Genomic DNA, 24,380 nt, shown 5'->3' with positions numbered 1-24,380 from the left:
CAACAAAAGACACATTTTTAAAAGTTGGAAAATACCATAAAATAGCACAGTGTTTGCATTCGTTATGTCCCACCTCTGTAATAATTTTCCTACATTTTTAACTCATAGCCTTTGGTTACATCTTCATATGATGATTTGGCAATATCAATTTCTATAGAAACTTGTTTATTGCTAACATTCGGGATGCAGAAAATAGGTGATTTCTCAAGCTGACCGCATTCAGCTCACACTGGCTCTGCTGGGTGGTTCCCTGTGATCACGGGAATTCTGATAAGTTCTAGTTAACACACACACACACACATTCACAGACAGAGAAAAAATATGGCATGTTTTTAACTGTCTCGTTGCATTGCCAAGTATCTTCCTGACAAGACAGACATCGACAAAGACAAAATATTCCACTTGCTGTTTTACATGTCAGGTAGCAGGAGGAATCTTCTATAGAATATTTTGTCTCCAAACTGTGCTTCTCCTCCAGCAGCACTTCTGTCCCCACATTTCACAATGACCAGTGAAGGAGGCAGTAACTGTGAGTGCTCCTGGAAATTAGCAAAATGGCTAACAAGACTTTATTCCCAGGGCTGACTGTGAACCACATAGCTACCCCATTTAACTCAAGCTAAGTATATCCCAACTCAGCTTCCCCTTAGTCACGTGCCAAAAGAGGCTACAGACACGCTACCCTTCCAACAGGAGGAAAGCAGGGGTCAGAGTGGGGGAGGCAGAGGTCCTCTCTGATTGCAACCAAAATATCTTCCTTTCATAAATTCTACACAAAAGCACACTAACGCATGAAAACATGGTTCGGATCCCTCCCACATACTCTGACACTTCAGCTTCCAGAAATCCACACTGGCTCTGAGTAGTCCTAAGTAAAACCCCTTTCCTGAAGGAAAGCTGTGTGACTCTTTTCACTGCCAACAGCAGGAACAGGGCCTCCCATGGTGGCTCAGCGGTTGAGCACTGGGCTGCGAGGCTGCCTGCAGCCTCTGCAGCACCACTTCATTCCCCGGCCACCGGTGAGGGTCCCACAAAAAAACAAAACAAAACAAAACAAAAAAACAAAAAACAGCAGGAACAGAAATAAGTGAAGAGCAGGTGTGGAAAGAGCAAGACTTAAGATGACAGGTGGGCCTGAGAAAGAAACTGAAGGCATGAGATATGGCACCCTCCAAATGATAGAATCCATAGCTAAAGTGACCCCAATCCACAAAGAGACATAAGTCAGAGAAAAAAGAGATGTGGTTAAAATGTAGAGGGGCAGGACCTGATGAAGGGGACCCCAATGTGCAGGTGGGCGGAGTCTAATGATGGGGGGTGACTAACAGTTGAGGGTGGGGCTAAAGACTAGGGTGGCCTAGCTGATAGACAAGGACTGTAAAGACCAGGGCCATGGACACACAAAATATAGAAACGGCCCATGAAGGAGGCACGTGCCCAGCGGATGATGAGCAGTGTCTAAAGGTGAGTGGAGTGAGAGATGGAAATATGGCTGGGAACTAGAAATGAGATGGCAGGGTCCCCTGGGCCAGGCTCCTTTCCTCCCAGCACCAGAGGTGGGGATAGGAGTGACAGGGTACCCCACTGAGCATCTTTGTGTTCTTCCTTCCCCTGACCAGTTAGAGAAGGCAGCCATAAAGATTCAGTCATGGTGGCGAGGCAACGCGGTGCGCCAGACGTTACTGCACGCGGCGCTCAGGGCCTGGGTCATCCAGTGCTGGTGGAGGTCGATGCAGGCCAAGATGCTGGAGCAAAGACGGCGCCTGGCACTAAGACTCTACACCTGCCAGGAGTGGGCAGTGGTGAAGGTGCAGGCACAGGTTCGAATGTGGCAGGCCCGCAGACGGTTTCTCCAGGCTCGACAAGCAGCCTGCATCATCCAGTCTCACTGGCGCTGGCATGCCAGCCAAACCCGAGGTCTGATCCGGGGTCGCTATGAGGTCAGAGCCAGCCGGCTGGAGCTTGACATCGAAATCCTCATGACCTAGGGTGCTGGCAGAGCCAAGGAGACTGGATCTCTCTCCCAGTGAAGACATGTACTCACCACAATCTTGCCCTTTGAACATTAGACCCACAGCAGAGGAATCAACCCCTCGCCCTCCTGCCTTCCACCCCAAGAAATTTTTCCCTGGCATGGTCTAAATCCATTCCAGGGGGCCTCCCCTCCCTGGTGGCGTAGGGGTTAAGTTAAAAAATAAAATTAAATAAGTAAATCCATTCCAGAGCAAGCTACCTTCCCTTGCTCCTAACACCAACTTGACCAATCTTGCCTCCAAGAGAAAGGCCAGGCCCCACATTAGGCTCTGACATCTCCACCAGCCTGACCTCAGCTCTCTCCAAGGGGGAATGGCATTTGGCTTAATTTTCCTGCAGCACTTGCCCAGGCATCTCCATTCAGGGCAGGAGACCAGTCTGGCTGCAGCTGGAGCCAGCTGGGGAGGCCAGGACTTCACAGGCTTGAGCTGGGCAGGGCCCTCAGGACCAGAACAGCACTTGGCAGGGAGCCAGGAGGATAGGGCACCTCAGCTGAGCAACAGCAAGACAGCTGCCTCTGCGGGACAGCAAGCCAGAGCCAGACCCCCCGGGGAGGCCAAGGCGGGGGCTGAGGAGCAGCAGCTGTGCCCACTGCCTCCCTCTTGGGGGCTGACAGACAAGACTTCCCTCCCCTCTCCTGGTCATCGCTTGGGAAAACCAGGCACATGGCAGGGAAGCAAGAGAGAGCCAAGGTGGTCGGGTGCAGGATAAACAAGCAGCGGAGGGTTAGGGGTGGTCAGAGGGAAGGCTTGGCCCTCACTATTTGAGGTAATTGGTTTGGGGGGGGCAGCCTCTAAATCCTGCCACATCCTCAGAAGTGGCTATGCTGCTCTTTCCCCCAAAGCCCTCTCTCCCCCTCCACATTTACATTTAACATGCGAAAGGTAGAAAAAATAGAAAGCCAAAACTCAAATAAAGTGATGAGCTTATAGTAGAAGAAGGATCACTACCAAGGTCTTCTGGCTCTAAACCATGTCTTTAAACTCCCCTGAACTCTGAAGAAAGGCTTACTATTAAGAAAACAAGACAAAGCAAAAAAAAACTAGGCCCTTCCAGAGAGGTCCTGCAGGTTGCCAAGGGCAGCATGAAACTCTATCTCTGCCTAAAACAGAGTACAAAAAAGAGTAAGAGCATCTGTGAATAAACAGGTACAGAGGTTAAGTGGTGTGCTGGACACTGATGTATATGACCCTCAGAGCCTGGATCATTCAGGGCTTATAGCAGCTGATGGTGGAGAAGCCTCGGAGAAGAGAGTGGTTACATAAAAAATGCCTAGGAATGACCTTAGCAAGCAAATGAAGGAACTTTACACTGAAAACTATAAGACACTGATGAAAAAATAGAAAAAAAACACAAATAAATGGAAAGACATTCTGTGCTCATGAATCAGAAGACTCAATATTGTCAAAATGACCATTTTACCCAAAACAATATACATATTAAACACAACCTGCATTTTCTTCACAGAACTAAAACAAAAAATGCTAAAATTTGTATGGAACCACAAAAAACTCTAATAGCGAAAGCAATCCTGAGATAAAAGGATAAGAATATAGATATTGTGCCCTGTTTTCAAACTACAATACAGAATTGTGGCAATCAAAACAGTATGGTTGGAATAAAAACTGGCATATAGATCAAAGGGATAGAACTGAGAACCCAGATATAAAACTTTGTCATAACAACTAAGTTATGACAAAGAAAGCAGGATAATTAAGTGGAGAAAGGAAAGTCTTCAATAAACAGTGCTGGGAAACTGGAGAGCATCTTGCAAAAGAATGAAACTAGACCACTACCTTACATCATATACTAAAATTAATGCAAAATGGATTAAAGACTTGAATATACGACTTAACACCATGACACACCCAGAAGGAAACACAGGCTATAAGTTCTTTGACATTGACTTTAGCGATGTCTTTATGAATTTGTCTCCAACAGCAAGAGGAACAAAAGAGAATACAAACAAATGGGTCTACATTAAAACCAAAAAGCTTCAGCATAATGAAAGAAACTTGTTAAAACAAAAAGGTAAATACCAAATGGAAGAAGTTATCTGCAAACTGCAAGATTAAATCTTTTTTTGAAATTAAAAAAGATGAAAAAGATTGGCCATAAAAAAGATGAAGTCTTGGGCCTCCCCTGGTGGCACAGGCGGTTGAGCACCGCGTTGTGAAGCTGTCCACAGCCTCTGCAGTGCCAGTTCGATCCCAGCCGGCCAGCAAGGGTCCCACATGGAGCAGCAAACCTCTCCTGTCTCGCCCGCTGCTCCCCTCAGCAGTGTATTTCAGTCAATCTGCCTGTTCTGTTCCCCACTCTGTCTCTGGTGAGTCCTCTCACCCTCCCGTGCATCTGGCCTGGACCCTGGTTCTTGTATTAAATAAATAAATAAATCATAAAAAAAAATAGATGAAGTCTTACTACTGGTATGACAATGTGGATTGAAAGGATTATGCCAAGTGAAATATATTCAAATGAGAAAGACAAATACATTTGTGGAATAGAAAAGCAAAATGTACAAATAAAGCTAAAACAAAAACAAACCTTTAGACAAGGACAACAGAATGGTTGTTACCAGAGTGGGAAGACAGGAGGAAAGAGTAGAAGGGATTGATTTGTTGGGAAGGATAACGTCTGGACATTTGGTGGCAGATGTGATATGATATATAGATTCGCTGAGGTGAGAAATAACCCACCTGAAACTTAAACTGTGTTATAATGTTACCTCATTTTTTTTTCAAAAAAGAGATATAACCCATTAAAAGTGGGCAAAAATTTGAACAAATACTTCAAATAAAAAGAAAAGATATATGAGTAGCCCAAAGTACATGAGAAGATGTTTAGTATAATTACAATAGAAATATAAATTAAAACCACAATAAGATGCCAGTTAACTGGAGTTAAAAGAACTAACAGGTGACAAGGAGGTCCAATTTCCTTTTTTTTTTTTTAATTTATTTATTTACACATACAAGAACTGGGGTACAGGCCAGAGGCGTGGGGGGTGAGAGGATTCACCAGAGACAGAGTGGGGAGCAGAATAGGCAGACTGACCGAAACTGCTGAGGGGAGCAGCGGGTGAGTCAGGAGAGGTCTGCTGCGCCATGTGGGCTTCTCCCTGGCCGGGGATCGAACTCACACTGCAGTGGTTGAAGATTGCTTCATAGGTTGCGTCTTAACCCCCTGCGCCACCAGGGAGGCCCGGCAATTTCTAATAAAGTTTAAAATGACTCCATCGTTCTACTCAGGCATTATTACAGAAAATAGAAAACCTATGTGCAAAAAGACTTGTTCAAAAGTGCTCATAGTAAATATAATTATAATAGTTTTAAAAACTGGAAGCAATCTAAATAATGCATCAATGGGAGAACAGATAACCAAATTACCATATATTTGTACAATGAAATACTGCTCAGCAGTCAAAAGAACAAAGGTCTGATGCTCACAAAAACATGGGTGAATCACATAAACACACTAAGAGAAAAAAAGTCAAAACAGCAGAGTACAGTATGGTATGGTTCCATTTATATAAAGTTCTAGAACAAGAGGCAGTATGCTTAAAATGGGGTGGAAGTTGCTTTTCATATGAAATAAATGGTTAAAGCAGAAAAAAGAAGTTCTGGAACAAGCAAAACTAATCTCTGGTCATCAAAGTCAGACAATGGTTTTCTCTGGGAGGAGGTGATCATTACTGGAAAGGGCCCTAAGGGAACTTTCTACATCTAGATTTGGGTGTTGTACCTGGCTTCTATGTATATCAAAATTCACAGAATTTTACCTTTAAATTTTATGCATTTTATAATATATAGAAAACAGTAATTCTTTTAAAATCAGATAGACATCAGACTTCTCTACAACTTTATTCACAACTAGAAGACAATAGAGAAACGTCTATCAAGTTCTAAAGGAAAGAGTACAGACTCCAAAATACTAAAACCAGTTGAACTTTTATTCAAGTAAAAAGTCAAGTGGTGGCCTTCCCTGATGGTGCAGGCAGTTGAGTGCACCCGCAGCCTCTGCAGCGCTGGTTCGATTCCGGTCTGCCGCGAGGGTCCCACATGGCATGGCAGACCTCTCCTGTCTCGCCCGCTGCTCCCCTCAGCAGTGTATTTCGTCAGTCTGCCTGTTTTGCTCCCCTCTCTGGTGAATCCTCTCACCCTCCCGTGCATCTGGCCTGTACCCTGATTCTTGTATAAATAAATAAATAAATCTTAAAAAAAAAAAAAGTCAAGTGTCAAACATTCCTATCATTAATCTGGGCGATGGTTAAAAACCATGTTCACCTTGTGAAAAAATTCATTGAGATTTGCTTTTATGGATTGTGTGCATTTTTGAATTAAAAAATTATTTCACATCTATAGAATAAGTATGTTAATGGAATATAGCTAATATAGCTAGAGGATTAAATTAAAGGACCTTTGTATGTATGTACAATACATATGCCATTCAATAGCAGTGTCCAGAGCGCATTAATGCTCAATGAATGTTGTATATTATCTTAACTTAAAGGATAAGAATTAAAAAAATTCCTGTGGGGTGAAAGGAAAAGAACGGGGGTACATGTGGAAAATATTGGCCAGAGATTGATAATTTTTTTTTCTTTTTTCAGCCCCATCCCACCTTAAAGCTAATAGATTCTTGGAGATATTCCACTATTTTACTTATAAATAAAATATTAATAATAAAAAGGGAAGTAATGACTGCAAGCAAGGGGATCTTTTTTATTACAATGAGTTGTAGTAAAGTTTGGCAAAATTAATAAAATTCATTTTTGTAATAACATGCCTGGAAAGAGGGGCATTGACAAATATAAACCAACTTAGAATATGAGGCCTGTGAGCCTTTCATGAAATAAAAGCTAAAAAAACTCAGCAATCAAAAGTTAGAGCTCAGGACTGGAGAAACTGAAACAGAAGGGAAGGTGTTGACCTGAGGAGACAGGAGAGTGAACACTAAATAAGTAAACTACAGTTACCAAGCAGAATGTGAGCAGGAGAAAACTTGACATTGTAAAACTACCAGCTAATGCTGATGTTCTCAGTTTCTCAACAGGGAGTCAATCAATGTCTACAATGAAATATGGTTAATAAACAATGTTGCTGCAAGACCGCCAGACTGAGTTTTAGATTTTGTGAATCAACTCACAAGACACAAGAGGTTTATTTCTCCTGGGGCGGGGCGGGGCGGGAGAGAAGCCCAGCACCCCTGCCTTCAGCGCCCCTCAGCACTCCTCCCCGAGGGGGACAGCTGACTTGAGCGCTCAGCACTGCTGCGGCTGGGACATGCCAGGTGTGGGGCCCCTTGTCACCAATGCACAGGGGTGTCCGCGGCCTCACTGAGCCACCCAAATAGCAGGTTAGACTGACCCGGCCGGGGCAGCACCCCGGGAAGGACCCCTGTCAGCAGACCCCCTTCCATTCAGCTCACTAAAAGCCTGGCCCTGGTCTGGCTCGTCCCAGCATCCCTGAGCCTGAAGGAGTGTTCACCTCTAAATGTCACTCTCTCTTTTCTGAAAATTAAGGAATCTTTCAGGGAGAAAAATAACTTTTGTGGTTAAGAAATGGATGTGAAGTTCAAGAATTTTTTCAGTTTCATTTTCTTCAATTAGACTCAAGTAAAATTAAATCTTTACCAAAAAGAAAATAGACATATGGCATGATCCCATTTTTATGAGAGTATTTCTATCTCTCCTTCTAGCTGCAAAAATGCATAGAAATGTGTCTAGGTTGCTGTACCAGAAATGTTAATGATGGTTATATTTGAATGGTGAAACTTGAAGTAATTCTTTTATTTTCTTTTCATACTTTTCTGCTTAAACCGCTTACAGGAGCAATATTATTTTCACAGAGAGAATTAAAAACCCTGACTTCTTGGCAAGTGCCCTCAGGGTTTGAAGCTTCCATGTTTTTCTTCATCTGTTCCATTCCCTCTTTCCTCCCTTTGCACTCTCCCCGGTTTTCACTTCCTTTTAACCCCCTCCCTGCTTCCCCTACTTTGCCTAGCTCTGGCCCCTGTCCCCTAGACTGAGAGCACCCCATCTTTTTGCTCCCTGTCCATCTGGCCCGTGGAGGTAGGAGTGGTCACCTTCCTTTCTCCATAGGAGGCTGGGGTGGAGACATTTTCAGAGGGGCTTGAGACCCTCACTGACCCCTCCTGTCCCCCTCTGCTCCCTCCACCCCCACACCAGAAGAGTGGAGAGCTCTCTGGCACGAAGGCAGCTGAGGGACAAGGTTCTCGTAGGAACCAGGGTGTGGAGGACCTGAATCTATGGCCAGTCCCATGTCATCTGGTCAGCTCCATTTTTTGGTCCCTGACAGCTTTGCTCAATACATCACCAACTTCTTGGATTGTGATGTTCATCTTTCTATCTCAAGGCTGTGCTCCTAGAGGGCTCACGTCCCACTGCCAGTGCCAGGGCTGTGGGAGCAGTGAGCTGGGGGAGCTGGCCTGAACCACGGTCACCCACACACAGGCACTCCTGATAGAGGCAGCCAGGCTCACCAGGACAGGCTACCTGCAACTTGAGCAGGACCAATGGAGAGGACAGGTGATAGGAGACAAGTGGGTGGGGAGGGGCTTTGGACAAACTGGCTACCCAAACAAAGCAAATGGGTGTCCTAGTGCTCAGTGACAGTCAATGCACCGCGATGGGGAGCTCCCTGGTGGTGGTGGTGGTAAGAACCCCAAAACTTGGCATCTCTGTCCATCAGTCCCCAGAAAGGTCAGGACTGTCATTTCAGGATTCCAAGTCTCACATAAGCAAGGTCAACCCAGCAGGGACCAGGGACCTCACACCTCCTTCTCAGCCTGGGGTGTCAGGGTGCTGTGGGCCATGAAAGTGATACAGGAGGGGAGGAAACAGTTACACAAACCCAGGCCACTGGAGGAGAACTGAGCTGAGTGTAGAGGGGGTGCAGGCAGCTGGAGGGCCTTGATCCTAGGAAAGAGTGATAAGGATTGAGAGTTGAGGCATGAAGGCTGGGGTTCTCTGCCACAACCCCGTGTGGGGCAGAGTGAGGATGGTGAAGGAGGGATGGAAGGTGGGTCAGCAGAAAGAAAAGGGTGTGGGTGACACCCATCTCCTCCCCTCCTCCCCCTACCCCTAAGCCTCTGGGTCCTTCCCCCTGGAAGGGTGACATGAATAGGAACCTCTTTGCTGAATACCCTTTGTACATTTTTTTTGGCTGTGAAGTATATAAATTATTACCATTCAAAATTTATTATTATTCTTATCACAATTTAAGGACAATATCCCTAAGCCATACGAAGGAGGGTTGCTTTTCAGGTGCATGGAGATCAGGATCCTACCTTAGCCTGCCCAGGGGCTAAGAGGATGGGCAAATGTTCCCTGGATCCAGTTTGTCAGGAAAACTCAGGAAAGGCCACACTGGAATCAGAGATTAGCACCACAAGTCTTGACACTGGGGGCCACACCCAGGCCTGGGTCACACAAGACCAGGGATCTGGAACAGATCCAAAAAAGTTGCCAAAATTAACAAATAAAAATATAGGGTGCCCAATTTAATTTGAGTGTCAAATAAACACAAACATGCTTAGTATAAATATGTCCCAAACATTTCATGGGATATACTTATAGTAAAAAAATTATACACTGTTAATATGATATTCCAATTTAACCAGGCAGTCACATTTTATTTGGCATCCTTGGAATCCCAAATATTTGCTGGAGAGGAAGAATTATTCCTGCAATTTTTTTTTTCATTTTTCTGTTTTGAATTATTTAAATGTTAACCCAAATTTCTATCTGCTCTCCAGCTCATAGGTGCAAATTAGCTCACCTAAAAATAACAAATGTCTCTGGCCTGCCCCAGTCCACCGCAGGGAACTTTGTCCCCCTAAGATACTGCTGGGCAGGGTCCCCCAAAATTTTGAGTTGGGCGCCCACTTGCCTCTAGGCCACAGGAGGGCAGTGATTGCCTGAGTGAGCGGCGTGGCAGACGCTGTCCCTCGGCGCCCTCTGCTGGTGAAGCCCCGCAGCGCGCACGCAGGGAAGCCCACAGGACCAGAGCGCCCCAGGGACGCGGCTCCCACCCCTCACCAGGCTGACCGCAGATGGCCTCTCCAACTGCCCGGCCTCCGTGCTCTCTGCTTCACTGCCCTCCCCCTCACCAACTCTTCCTGGCTTTGTGTGCGCCTGGTGAACAGGGCGCGTGCAGCTCCCTGCCTCCTCTTGCTTCCCTCCACATGGCGCGCTTGACCTGCCCCTGCACCAACCCACGGCCCTCCAAATGCCAGGAAAGCCCACAGTTCCCAGGGGTCACAGCTGCCCTGCCTGCCCGTCACCCACACTACCCAGGTCCTCCCCCAGACTGCCAGGGGAGCAGGGCCTTGGCTAGTCTGTAGCAGCTCCTTTTCCACCCCTCCCCCCCTTCCACTCCTTTGACTTTCTCCAGCCCCCTCCCTCCCTCCTTCTGGACCTCAGCAAGCCTCACTTCATTTATCACTGCCCGCCTGTTTTTATAAGTATTTTGCTTGGTTGAATTGTCTGCTGTGTAAACATCCAGTATTTGTTTTTGTCATTCTGACTTCCTTTGCCACATAGAATTCCCTCGAACAGCTTCCGCGTTGCTGTAAGTGGCATCATTTCATCTTTCCTCATGGCCGAATGTGGGCCACTGTGTGCGACCCTCCATCTTCTTGGGGCTGCCCGCTGTCCTTGGCCACTGAGGCTGCTTCCGTGTTCTCGCTGCACTGCATTGTGCCCGAGCAGCGCCTTTCAAGGGGAGATGGCTTATTCTCATTCCGTCTCCCCACCAGGCAGGGCTGCAGCTGGGGCTCCGTGGTCCGAGCTCGGGGCACAGGGAAATGCCAACAAGTACTGGTGAAATGAAGGTTGAGGGGGCGCACGACGCGGCCCTGGGCCCGGAGCAGAGTGATTTTTTTTTTTTAATAAAGACAATTTATTTACAGATAATACAAAATAAATCACAGGACAGACTACTGTGCAGGGGGAGGGATGGCCCCACAATAACACCCTCCCCATCCCAGAGTAACATATAAAAAATTAAAAAGGCCCTAAAACGAAGGAGGGGCAGGGCTGGAAGCACCTTTCTGATTGGGGCTTGGGATCTGCAGTCCTCAACCACCCTGTTCCAGGACAGAGTGGACCCTGGCTTGTGGCCATTGCAGAGGTCCCTTGGCCGAAGACCCTGACTTCTGGCTCTGAAGGGTTAGAGCAGGGGGGTAGCGGGGAGGGAGCAGGGGTGGGTGTTATTGCAGTGCTCCAGCCAGCTCCCTCCTGGCCCCAATGCGGTTTTGTGCCGGGTCTGGGGAGCAGCTGTGTCGAGCGGAGCAGACGGTGGGGTCCTCAAAGCGACGATGTTGTTGAGTCCACCACTTCACGGCCATTGCAGACAGTGGGGACAAACTGGGACCCAGAGCCTGTGGAAAGGAAGTCGGAGTTGGGGCTCAGCTGAGGTCCTCCACGGAGGGTGGGCAGCCCAGGAAGCTGGGCTGCAGAGGGAGGTCCCCGCCCTGGCCCTCTCCTGTCTTGTCTCCTCTAGAGGCCATTCTGGGGGACCAGGAATCTCAGCAACCCAGGGGGTGACTCCCGTGCTCAGGAGCTGAGGGGGCAGGGCAGGTGGAGGCTGTGCTTGGGGTAAATGCTCACCTTGGCCGGTAGAGCTGGCTCGGGCGGCAGCACTGCCAAAGCGGCTGGTGGGTGCGCGGTGGGTGACCACATTCTTCTGTGGCTGGAAGAGGATGATGTGCAGCTTGGGTGCAAAGAGACAGCCCAGCACCACAGAGCCACTGAGGCTGACCGACACGCACATGGTGGTGGTCTGCACCTGCGGTGGGTGAGGTCGAGGATGAGTCTGGCCCCCAGGCCTGGGCCCGGCCTTGGGATCCCCTACCTGGACTTGGGGTAGGGAGTAGGGGAGACAGGAAGCATTCAACACTGGATCACCACCCATTCGCCAAGCCCTAAAGGATTTCTAGGAAGGTTGGGCACTGTCCCAGCGTCAGCCCCAGTAAATCTTCTTCCTAGGGAAACCAAAGTTCCAGCTGTGAGGGTAAACATGCAGGGGTGCATGTGCACATGGGAGTGTGTGTACAGGTGGGGGGGCATGTGTGTATAGAAAGGCTCAGATGTGGGGTGCATGCATCCAAGTGGGTATCTGTGTGAGTGTGTGTATCCAGGCATTGGTGAGCGTGTACAAGTGTGTGTGTGTGTGTGTGTGTGTGTGAGGGATGCATGTGTAGGTGGAAAGATCTCTGTGTGTACCAGCTATGCCAATGTGTTGCACACGTGTGATATGTGTATGTGTGCATGTATATACACACATGCACGTGTGAGCCTCTGTGTGTGTCCCGGATGAGTCCATAGCCACCTATGATTGGCATGCAAATGCAAATAATATGCAAATGCAGGCTGAGTCAGAGCAGATTCCCTCCCCAGCCCTGGCCTCAACCACCCAAGCAGGTGGCCCAGCAGGTGCAAGAGCAGCCAAGCTCAGCCGTTCCTGTCCCCCAGCACTGCCCACCATACCTCTGTTGTGGGGGAAAGGGCCTTTGCAGGGACTCTCGCCTCAATTTTGCTGCTCCTTTAATTGTTAAGATTATCAGTTCAGACCCTGCTTTATATTCCCAAGCTGAATGACCTTAGGCAAGGGATTAAACCTCTCAGAGTCTCCATTTCTTCATCTGTAAAATGGGGAGAGCCGCAAAGTTTACTCCAGAGTCATGAGGATTAGCCAAGATGATCCTCATCATTCAGAGCTCAGCTCCCCTGTCACCTCCTGAGAGAGGCCTCCCCTGATACCCCAACTGAAGCAGCCATTGCCCCTTGAGGCTGAGACACTCCGTGCTAGTTGGAACTTTGCTTGGAAACCACCAACGGGGGTACAGTTTTCGCCAGTTTTAGTCTTACTCGACACTGCATCCTGAATCTCCTACCACTCTTTGCTTTACGTTCTTGCCTTTCCTGGTTTCATTTCTCAATCCCAGAGTTGCCCAGCCCAGAGCATATACCCTCAGGCTGCTGCAAAGCTCGGTAACTCTGCCTCTCCCCATCTAGTTTCCTAGCTGCTTCTCTGCCTAACTTTCCACTATTATTTCCCCCTTTGCCCAAGCTGAGAAGTGCAGACTCTCTGCTGCAATCAGCCTCCACAACAGCTGCCTCCCCATCTTCTATGTATTCAAACCTGCTTGTCTTGCAGAGTCAGTTCCAAGGCTCCTCTCCCAAGAAGCCCTACTTGATTCCCTACATAAACACACACTCACTACCACCAGCACCAACACATATCACCTCCCGCTTCTGCACGCTCACTGGGGCCTTTTGTCAACCTAAATCAGTCAGTAGCATTTCCTGACTTAGCTCTTTAGTCAATCCTCTGGCCACCCGCTAGCTCATGATTTCCCCAAGAACAACCAGGTCTCCCCTCTGCAGTCAACCCCTCAGAGGAGCTGGGCAAAGCCTCTGCTCATTTGCACCCCTATCTCCTCCCAGGCAAGGGGTTAAGCCACATTCCTATCTCCTCCCAGGTCAGGAGAGGGCAGCTGAGTCCTGAAATCCCTTCTCAGCTCTAAGCCCACCACTTCTCTGGTCATTTCCCCAAACTTCCTCAAACTTTCCACTGTTCCCTGGAATCCAGTCTGAACTGAGCCACTCCAAGCTGTGTGCCCTCTGGGTTAGCATTTAACCTGTTGGAGCCCCCAGGTTATCAGAATATTAAATAAGACACCAGGAAACAGAAGGCCTGGTGTCCTGCCCCCCAGTCTCTGAAGCAGGTGGCTCACCCGGTAGTCACTGGAGGTGACATAGAAGATGGGCAGGAAGGCCAGCCAGATGATGCAGGTGGTGTACATGGTGAAACCGATGAACTTGGCCTCGTTGAAGTTCTCGGGGCACTTGCGGGTCTTGAAGGCGTACAGCGTGCAGAGTGCAATGAGCAGCACGTTGTAGGCCAGTGAGCCCAGCATGCTGGCATCGCGATGGTTGCAGCGCAGTGTCACCACCTCCCGCCGCTCAGGGGCTGTCTCCTTGCCTGTGCCCGGTGCCTCCACCACCAGCCAGGTGGTCACAATAAGCAGCTGACCTGAAATGAGCGCCAGGCAGATAGCCACCTGCGAGGCAGGGCTGATGAACCTCGGCCGCTGGGCTCCCTCCCGGGCCCCACCGAAGATCCGTGCAATGCGATTGGTCTTGGTGAGCAGGGCCGAGTAGCAGACGGAGAAAGCGGTGCCCAAGCCAAGGCGCCGTAAGGTGCACACCACGGTGGACGGCTTGGCAATGAAGATGAAGGTCATGCAGTAGCAGAGGAACACGCCACCCAGCAGGATATAGCAGAGCTCCCGGCCCGAGGCCTTGACCACTGGTGTGGCATTGTGCTTCACAAAGACACCCAGCACAAAGAGGGTGGCCAGGGCACCCAGGCAGGCAATGGTGACAGGTCCCACGGCCCAGGCGTCACCCCAGCGGATGTACTCCTGGGGCAGCTCAAAGCAGCCAGTCAGGCTGGCGTTGGGCCAGTAGCCCAGGCCGCAGTCAGCACAGGTGAATTCATCTAGCCGGTACTCGTAGGGCTGGCAGGGGATGCAGAGCCAGCAGCAGACCTCGCCCGGCTGCACACTCTTCACCTCATTCTGGAGGCAGGGCTCGCTGCAGCGAGATGGGGGCAGGGGACCAGCAGTGGGTGAGGCCCATGGGATGAGGCTAGTGTCCAGGGTCAGGCCTTCTGCCCAGTAGCCCACCTTCTGGTAGCGATAGCGCCCACTGCCTGCCCGCAGAAAGGTGAAGATGTTGTAGCGACCAATACCATCACCAAAGCGGTCGAAGCGGACCTCACTGTGGGTGTCGGCTGGGCGGAAGGGAGCTGGGGGTGGGAGGGAGGAAGAGAGGGTTGGGTCATCCTGATGTGATCCCAAACTGCACAATATCACCAAGCCCCAGCGTTTAGGCCACTCCTCAACCTTCTGATCCTTACCCCAACACTAAGCCTGCCTTACCCACAGCCATTTTTCTCAATGGGAGGCTACAACCCCAATTCTAAACTCCACATAGAAGCCCCACCTCAAAGCCCTAGCATCTCCCACAAACTTAACACCTAACTACCAATCCCCCAAACCCCACCTCAAGTCTAGTCTCCAACCCTGAGCCCAGCGCCATCATAATGCACACCACACCCCTTGCCCAAACTCAACAGACTCCCAAAGCTAAACTTGGCCTTGGATCCATTCCTGGTCTCGCTTAATCCTGTCGACCTAGCTCCCCTGCTCCACCCCCTGTCAGGGTCCTACCACTGACCCCAGTGCAAGTTGAATCCTAACCTCAGCGGTCACCTGTTCCCACTAACGTTCGCCAGAATGTGCTTGGTAGCTACAAATCGCCTCTCTCCCTGCCACGCCTCAACCCTACCCAGACCCCTGTGAACCTCGTGTCTCCCAGGCCCAGAAAGCAGGACCCCTGTCATCCCGAGTCCCAGTGAGAAATCAGGGCTCAAGCAAGCAGATGATGTGCTACAGGCCTGGTGGTGAATGGTGCAGCGGGAGGCAAATGCAGGTCCTCCACAGACCCTAATCTTTCTACCCAGCTTCAAAGTCCTCAAAATCCAACTCACACCCCACCATAAATTCCACCAAACCCAGGGAACTAAATCCAGCCTGGTTATAATTCAGCCAATCAGACCCCAGGCTCTAACCTTAACCGAACGCTGATTCTCCCAAAACCCTGAATGCCAATCTGATTGGAATTCCCATCTGCCTTGACCCTGGGCCGGCGGGCACTCCAAGTTTCATCAGACTGGCGCTCCTGTCTGCAGTGAGTCTTCCTGCAGCCCCACGATTATCTGGAGGTGTTTATTTTTCTTAAGCCTGGAACTTTTATTAAAATGGCTTTTGGGTTGAAGAGGCTGTGGCCACCTGGATGAAAAAGCCAGATAAGGAATAGAAATTGTCTATGGCGAGACAAGGAGTGTCATCCTGATACTCAGCCACACTTACTCTGCCCCCCACTGCTGTTTTATTGCCTGAGAAAGCACTCCAGGTCTCCTGGCTGCTACTCCTTGCAAGATAAAGAGGCAGGAAATAGAAGGCAAGGTCTAAGCAGGAGCCAAAGACCCTGAGAGTTGGGTGCCAGGCCGGAGGTCTACTCTCTGGAAGGGCCTCAGGAAACAGAATCTCACTCCTGACTCCGGTTGGATCCTTGCCACCTAGCCATCCTCGTCCTGGCTCTGGTACCAGCCCCTGGGTGAGTCCCTTATTTGCTATAAGCTATATTTTATTAGTCAAGTAACGGAACCTAAGGGTCTGCTCCCCTGCTACACACACACTCGCAGGGCTGGCAGCCAGCACCATTACCATCAAACTTGACGTTGAGCACGAAGTCCTTGTAGAGGCGGCGCCCGTTGACAGGCCGCATTGCGTCACAGAGGCGGGTGGTGTTGGGGCAGAGGGCGCGGTGCATGTTGTGCAGGGCGTGGGCCATGGCATACACCGCGTTGACCACAAACATGATCTTGGACTCTTGCTCAAAGGGCACGGCCCTCAGTGAGTGGGCCGCACAGTCTCGCTGCCGGAAACTGCAGCCAAACCTCTGTTCCCAGAACTCACGGAACCAGGGGTTCCGGCTGTTGTTCCACGGGTCCAGGCTCCGGAAATAGGAGGCAAAGTCGCTGATGGGGTAGGAGGCCAGCTCAATGGTGATGGCGCCTTCGGCAGCCCTCTCGCTGCCTGCCACCACGCTCTCCAGTGCCCCCCAGCCATCGCTGGCCACCCAGATGAAGCTGGCATTGAGGCGCTGGGTGGCAGCCAGGAGCTCACGGGCATCCTCTGAGCGTGTGAACAGCACAGCCACCCGGGCGCTGGGCTTCTGCAGCAGGGCTCGCACCACACCCTCGAAGGCGGCTCGGCTCATGGCACGGCCCACCTTCTCTGAAGTGGCCACGCAGATGTTGCGGGCACGAGCTTCTAGCTCAAAGGCTTCAATGCCAGTCTCGCCATAGTCGCCCTCAGATGCCACAGTGGACACATAGGTCCAGTTGAAGAAACGGAGAATCTCAGCCATGGCCTTGGCTTGGAAGAAGTCGGGGGGCACCGTGCGGGCAAAATAGTCATAGCGGGACTTGTCACTCAGCTTGGCGCTGGTGGAGGCATAGCTGATCTGCGGGATCTGAAATAACCGCAGGAGGTTGGCCACCTGGGAGGGCAGAGAGGGCAGATATCAGAGATCAGGTCAAATACTAGCAACCTTATGTGTCCCCCACAGCTATGGATCTTGGGTTTGTGTTCATGAGGTCAGCCCTGAGGTCTCCCTTAGGAGACATATCCTGACTTGATGCGTCTTCCACCTGGGTACAGGGATATTTCTGTCCCCTCCCAAGGGCTGGGAGAGACAAGACCCAGGGCCAAGGCACCAGGGTCCTGAGTCACACCTGAGTTCCCTGCTGTCCCTTCGGATGTGTGGCACGTTAAGAGCAACAGAAGAGAGCCTGAGGTGAGCCCAAGGTTGTCAGTCGGCTGCACAGGAGAGGGACGCAGCACGGGACAGCTGGGATGCTCAGAGTTCTTAACTTCTCCTGTTTAGGGCAGGAACCCCCTCCCCAGAGTCAACCCTGCTGGGGTAATGGAGAAAGAAGGAAAATCTTCGCCTGGGAAGGAAGACCCAGATCTGAGGGCTCCATGGCCCCAGGAACTCAAGGGTTGGTCATTGGGTTCCTGAGCCTGAAATAAAGTTTCCTTTTACCACTGACTGCATGGCAGCCATCTCCCACCCTTGGGCCCCTGGCTCCTGCCCCTAGTCAACAACTTGGTGGCATGGCAAGTAGGTGAGAGCAGATCATGGCCCAGAATCCACGGGAGGGACTAGGTCCTGCATTTACAACGGGGACAGAGCCGCTCATTCCACTAGTCCCAATGCCCTCGCCCCTGCTCTCTACCTCTGTGCTCCTGAGCAAGTTAGCAACTCTCTGAGCCTCAGTTTCCCACTCCTGCCTTATAAGGCTGCTGAACAGATAAAAATGATAATGCATGGGAGGCCACGGTACCTGGCATATGTAAGATGACAGGGATTTGGATAAGAGAGAAAGGGCAGGAGTGAGGAGAAATCATTAACAGACAGGTGCAGCTTGAGAATGAAGGGCTGGGCCTTGTTTTGACCCACACCGGGAAAAAGCAGACTGATGCTGCGGTGAGGGCTGCAGGGCTCCAGGAGGCAGGCAGCTCGGGTGGAGGTAATGGGGCTCCTGCAGATGAATACATGGGGAATTACAGGGAATTACGGGGGGCGGGGTAGGGGAAAAACACCCGAGAGGCCCCTGAACACCTGAGCCAGGCTGCCCACCCACCCTGCCCCCAGGCAGAGCTGCAGATGGAGGAATGAGCGCAGCCACGTCTGGCCACCTCCAGGAACCGGGACTACTCCCTACAGTGGGGAGATGCCTCCATCCTGGCCAGAAGCTGCTTCCATGTTCAGACTTCTGCTTCATTCTATCCTGAACGAGCATTCTGGATCAGGGTCCTGGTCCTGTTAGGAGACACCCCCAGTTGACCCCTAAAGGAAGTTGAGTCCCCCTCTGCACTGACTAGCAGGCCCCAACTACAACCGCCTTTCTGCTGAGCACCAGGCAGATAAGGGCCTGGGGCGGGGGGGGGGGGGGGGGGCGGTGGGACTGAGTCAGGGTGGGGGTCGGAACCCTCCTGGCCTGAAGCATCTAGTCACGCCCAAGCCTATCAGTTGGGCCAGGACCTGCCGGTGGCCCCTTCAGGGACAACCGGAGGAAGGAGGCCCTGGTTTTCTCACCATCCCTTTTTCTTCAAACCTTGCCCCCCCTGAGTACTCGGCCCCTGCTCCACACACATTCTGCTCCCCTTTCTCTTGGGCCTTCCATTCCCATCCCTCTTCTCTGTGCTGCCCCTGGCTTCTATCTGTCCCCAGATATGAACCACAGAGAGATGATGACTTCAAGGCCCTTGGCTGAGAACCCTTGGTTCATGTCTCCACTTTGCAAATGCCTTGATTTACGGCCTGTCTCTCTCCAAGTGTCAGTTTCCTCATGTATAAAATGGGTTACTAATATTATGTCCTTGTGACTCACCAGGCCCCCAGCCCACACTTTGCATGTAGTAACCTCATTCAATTTTCACCACCACCCTAACAGTGACAAATGTCATATATTCCATTTTATAAAGAGGGAGCTGAGGCCCAGAAGAGGGAAATACCACCCACAATACTAAGCAGGTGAGCCAGGATTCAAACTTGGATTTCTGACTCAGGAGACCTGGCTATTAAGTTTCTCGGGACTGTTAGCATCAGACGTGTGTGTGTTAGAAGTGGGATATTTTCTCTGCATAATCTAAAAATCAACCCCCATTAGGGGAAGGGCACTTGATTAGTTTTCTGTAAAAAGCTACTCAAAGAAAGTTTCTAGCCCCTCTTCCAATTCTGGGCCCCCGTCTCCACCTCCCTCCCTAGCCCCATTTTGGGCAGCCCCCAGTACCTGGATGGAGACGTCGCTGTAGGAGCCGCCAATGACACCGGTGATGGCAGTAGGGGCATCACCGTGGGTGGCATAGGACCCGTCGGGGCAGATGTGGCGTGAGCCATCAGCGCCGCGGCTGAGCGAGGCACGCACGAAGTCGAGTGCCTGCTCCAGGGCATGTGTGTCTTTGGAGCAGCTGTCGAGTATGTGTGCACCCAGGCGCACCCCTGGCAGCAGGCTCGGGTCGCGGTTGATGCGGTCCAGCGCAAAAAGCATGGCTTCCAGGCGCTGGATGCCGCGATGCTCATTGACAGGACCACACTCCTCTGCTGGGCCACCCTTCTGGTGGACCGGGAACAGCCCACCCAACACCAGGTCCCCCTCCAGGGTCAGCACCTTCTTGGCTGGGCCCTCAGCCCCAGTGCCCCACAGCAGCAGCAGTGCCAGGAGCCCAAGCAGTGATTCCATGGCCCCAAAGGGGATATGGGTCCCGCAGACCTGGGCCTCGGGGGGTGAGGGTAGAAGCAGCAATGACAAAGAGAGGAGGAAACAGGAACCAGGAAAGTACAGACAGGAAGAGAGATGAGAGGGGCCCGGTTCCTGCAGAGAAAGAGACAGACAAACAGGTAGGGAAAAAGAAGCGGAGTCTGAGGATGCCCACCCCTCCTGACCTGCCTGCCCTAAACCCACTGCCCGGGGGCCCGGGGGCCGGGGAAAGTAGTGCCACTCACCAGACCGACAAGCTCCTAGGACACCCCCTTAGTCTGTCTTTCAACCCTACCCTGATCTGGGTCTGAAGATGGGCCCTGGGCCCATTCCCAACTCAGCAGAGAGGGAGGGAAGCGCAGAGTAACGGCCCAGACAGACAAGAGACAGGCGAGCCCCACACCGGGCAGAGCGTGTAAGACCTGTCCGAACCGCCCAAGGCCAACACCTTTACAGCAGAGCCCCGGTCACTGAACAATTTTGGGATGGGGAGCACTGCCCATCCTGAGCCTTGGATTTCCAGAGAGGAGCCATTATTTGCTGAGAATCCACAGGGAAGAGGGAAGGAAAAGTCTCTAAAGGAGAGTCTCCGGCACCTCGGGACACTGGAGCCCAGTGAGCACCCCAGGGTCCTAGCCTCTGGTTCTTACAAAGCCATCCCCAGAGTCCCCTGGCGGAGGAAGTAATAGAGACTCTAGGCCCTGGGCATTAGACAGCCAGGAGGAAAGACTGGCCCTGGCGAGGGACACCAGAGTGGCCACAGGTCCGCATCACCAGAGAGAGTAGATGCGAGTGTACGTGTGGGTCAGGGGCAGGGGCAGTTCGTCTGTGAAAACCCCAAAGCAGAGCTCAGGATGAGACTTGGGACACCTTAGCTCGATGTAAAACATGTCTGAGACTTTTTGCCTGTTTTCTCTTCAGCCCAGAACCAAGCAGAGACAGTCACCATCTCCAACCTCATCCTCAGTCTCAGCACGCCATCGCCCTCTCCCTGGCTCGGAGACCCCTCCTTCCCTTTTCTGCTCTGCACCCCGTCATTTGTGCTCCAACTGCCCTCCCAGACACCCACCCACACAGGCGCTCACAGTCACGGAGGCTGGGGAAGCCTAGGTAAGGGAAACTGAGGTGGAAGAAGGGCCGTAGCTAGTCCAAGGATCCAGTGTCCTGGCCACAGAGACTGGGGCTCTTCACTTTGTCCCCTCCGTCCCCCAGGATTAATCTCCTGCTGGTGCCAGGGTGGAAGGGCTGAGATCCTGCAGGTACCCCCAAAGAAGGAGCCCAACCAGGGGAGAGAGGCAAGCATGAAGACCAACACAGACGGGGATAAGGACCTAGATGGGGGCTGAGGCCCAAATCTGTCAGGACCAGGAGCCTTCCACAGGGGGTGTGAGGACCAAAGCTGCTTCTGGGGCAGAACCTCAAAGGCGGCAACCCCGGGTCTTGGGTTCCAAAGCCTGCGACGGGAGTGAGAGAGGCTGAGGGGCTGAGACAAAGGGGCACAGACAGAAAGACGGATGAAAGGACAGCGGGGCAGGAGGAAGGAGGGAGTGTGATGCGGGTCGTGTGTTCTCTGGGGGTCGTGGGGGGAAGAAGGTGGGCGCGCAGGGCTGTCTTCCCGCTTCCCGGAGCTGCTGGAGAGTGCTGTCTGGGCTCTCCGGCCAGGGTGCCCCCAGAACTCGAGGGCCCGCAGGACTTCGGGAAGGGGGGGAATCAAGATTGATAAGGTCGGCGGCGGCCGCCGCGCCACCGGCTTACCCTACCTGGTGCGCCCGGCTCTGGCGCGGAGAGAAAAGGAGAGGAGCGGGGCGCGGGGTTCCAGCTCCCGCTCGCTCGCTCGCTCGGAGGCTCTGCGCTGTCCGCCCGCCCGCCCCGCCGCTTTCAACCGCGGCCCGCCCCGCCCCGGCCCCGGCCCGCCCCCAGCCCCTCCTCCGGTCCTCCCCACTCCAGTTCTCCCGCTCCCCAAGCGGCCTCCGCCTCCCTCCAGACTCCGCCGGAGCCTCGCCCCGCGTCTCCGGCTCGCGTTCTTCGCGGGCCGCGGCCCGGAGCTGTCCGCCGCCGGGTGCTGAATCCCGGGGCGCTCCCGCCCTAGGCCGGGGCAGATGCCTCAAGCCTTTACCCCGCGGCTCGACTACGTCCCGGAGAGGGGCGGGCACCGGACACAGCCCTTGGAGGTGCGCACAGCAGCCATCTGCAAGAGCAGAGGGGTCGGGCCTAGGGTCGCAGGGCACCAAGGGGGGAGAGATGAGAGGGGCGCGGGGAAGGAAGGTGCAGCACTTAGCCTGCTGGGGCAAGTCTGTCCCTGGCCTCATCAATTTTCCCCACCCATGAGCTGCAGCTCAATCTACACTCCAGGCCTGAGAGGGGGGCATGTCTTCGAACCTACGGGAGACCCTGGGCCTGAGTTACTAGAAAGAGATAGGGGGTGGGGCTTTAGAAGAAATCGGGGGCCTCCTCTTCCTGCGATGACCTTTGAAGCTGCTTGCTACCTTCCCCCACACACATACCCAGCCTTGACACCTCTCCATCTCCACTGCCATGAATGAAGGGGATTCATGGCAAAGAGCTACCAAGCTGGGTTGGGTTGGGACTTTAGGGCCAAGGATAAGGGTCAGCCCTGAGGGACACGCTGAATCTGGCAGAAGGAGGTGGGGAAAAGGCTCCTGAAACTGGCTGCTGCGTAGGAGGGAGCAGGAGTTGGAGCCCGAGCAGAGGGAGGACAGCTCTGAAAGGATGCTCTTGACTTTTCCCTCTTGCAGCAGAATGGGGAAGGACGCCCCTTGCCAGGGGGTGGTGGGTAAGCTGCAGTACAAAGCTGTGAAGGACTGGAGGGGCGCGATCCAGAGTTAAAGCCCAGAGCCCATGTTATCTGCCCCGAGGATGAACAAGTGCTAAGGGGCACAGCATCCCTACACATGTCCCCCTGGCACTGCCCTTTCTCCCACAGGTGTCAGTAGAGGCAAAGCTAGCTCAGACGTGCCTACATAACACATGCCAAGCCCAGGCCTCTCTGGCACTCACACCGACATGGATGTGGCAGTTGTGGGTGGAGGATCACAAAGACAGGTGTTTTTTTTTTTTCTCTAGACACAGAAACCCGATGCCCCATGGCTCTGGAAAGAGCACAGCTGTGAAACAGACAAACACACCAAACCCAAACCCAAACCCTATCACTAATGGGAGGCAAGGTGGCAGCGGGATGATGGTTCAGAGCTGCCAGACAGGGTGGAGAGACAGACACTGTCTCCCAGCTTCTGCTCTGCCACTGGTACTCTCAGCCTCTGTGGCTCCCTCAGAGTGACTGCTTCCGGGGGTAGGTGAGTGATAAGCTGGGGCCCTGGAGCAGAGGGGCTGCCAGCAGCAGGGTGAGCGGTAAGGGGAGCTGTGCAGCAATCTATACCACACTCCAAGCCCCCTCGCCTTGGCAGCTTCAAAAAAGACACAGGGCTTTAAACATAGCGCGCCAGCCCAAGAGACCCATTCCCAGGCCTGCAGCAAAGGCTGCACAGTCCCGCTGCAGCACAGACATGCAGTTACACACCCAGCTACGCAGGCACCACTCCCTGCTGTACAAAGACACATACCCAGCCTCACACCCACAGCAGAATACATAAACACCACTACACACAGCCACAACCATGATACAAAGCTTTTACATATGGACACACACAGCCATACACAGAAGAACATACATAGAGCTGTGCATGTGGACATGTCCACACATACACAGCTACCATCACGGACACGCAGCTGCACTTCCAGCTGTACACATGCACACACAGCTGTACAAGGACACAAGTCACACACAGACGGCTGCACATGGGCCAAGCCTCCATAGCCATGCTCCCAGCCTGCCAACCTCACCCCAGTAATACAACCACATACATCTGCACATGAAGCACAGCAACACACACACATAGCTACACACTTTCACACAAATACAGTCACCCCAGTCACATTCACATCCTGATATCCACTTGGCTACACCTACACACAGGACCACCACCAGCAGACCACAGGCGTGTGTGCATGCATGAACACACGCACGTACACAGGCGCTGGCAGGCACAATAGGAATGTCTTCATTTGCTACACATGAGCACAAGCACATGCAAACCAGACACACAAATGCACCCCTTGGAAGCAAATGAAGGGTGTGTGCTCCCACTCCTTAGCCCTGGAGGCAACCCCATGCTCCGCTCTCAGCCTGTGCCCAGCTCTACCCACCCCCCAGCATCCTGAGGGAAACTCAGGGGCTGCTGCCGTGAAGGGGTGGCTGTCAATTGGGGCCACAGAGCAGGGAGTGGAGGGCCTCCAATATCCCCCTTTCTCCCACACCCAGGATTCCGGGCACATTGCTCCTCCTCCTCTGGCTGGGAGTGCATAGCCTATCTGCACAGAGCCCCCCAAGGTAGCACACGCAAA

At 52.3% G+C, this 24,380-nt stretch overlaps 2 protein-coding genes across 3 annotated transcripts; one reads left to right on the top strand and one right to left on the bottom strand.

Annotated features, from left to right (window-relative positions):
- Nucleotides 1–1,328: 1,328 nt before the first annotated feature.
- IQCF6 (IQ motif containing F6) lies at nucleotides 1,329–2,225 on the top strand. The gene is made up of 2 exons (XM_037520476.2): nucleotides 1,329–1,464; nucleotides 1,620–2,225. Exons 1-2 carry the CDS (start codon nucleotides 1,393–1,395, stop codon nucleotides 1,986–1,988), a joined length of 441 nt encoding a protein of 146 aa, XP_037376373.1. The 5' UTR covers nucleotides 1,329–1,392; the 3' UTR covers nucleotides 1,989–2,225.
- Nucleotides 2,226–10,987: 8,762 nt separating this feature from the next.
- On the bottom strand, nucleotides 10,988–20,381 carry GRM2 (glutamate metabotropic receptor 2). 2 transcript variants are annotated; one of them, XM_037529966.2, is made up of 5 exons: nucleotides 19,491–20,381; nucleotides 16,354–17,191; nucleotides 13,795–14,870; nucleotides 11,666–11,843; nucleotides 10,988–11,436 (listed from the first exon to the last, which is right to left on the bottom strand). In XM_037529966.2, the coding sequence occupies exons 1-5, from the start codon at nucleotides 19,938–19,940 to the stop codon at nucleotides 11,363–11,365; spliced, it is 2,616 nt and encodes an 871-aa protein (XP_037385863.1). In that variant the 5' UTR covers nucleotides 19,941–20,381; the 3' UTR covers nucleotides 10,988–11,362. The 2 variants fall into 2 exon arrangements, with proteins under 2 accessions (XP_037385863.1, XP_054550267.1); XM_054694292.1 differs by lacking the exons at nucleotides 10,988–11,436; nucleotides 11,666–11,843 and adding an exon at nucleotides 12,443–12,699.
- Nucleotides 20,382–24,380: the final 3,999 nt, after the last annotated feature.

The sequence above is a fragment of the Talpa occidentalis genome, unplaced genomic scaffold (genome assembly GCF_014898055.3).
Source record: "Talpa occidentalis isolate TD23 unplaced genomic scaffold, MPIMG_talOcc4v2.1 talOcc4.10, whole genome shotgun sequence".
NCBI classification, from domain to species: domain Eukaryota; kingdom Metazoa; phylum Chordata; class Mammalia; order Eulipotyphla; family Talpidae; genus Talpa; species Talpa occidentalis.
Note: the sequence above shows the minus strand (reverse complement) of the source record. Positions and strands in the feature narration are given on the sequence as shown.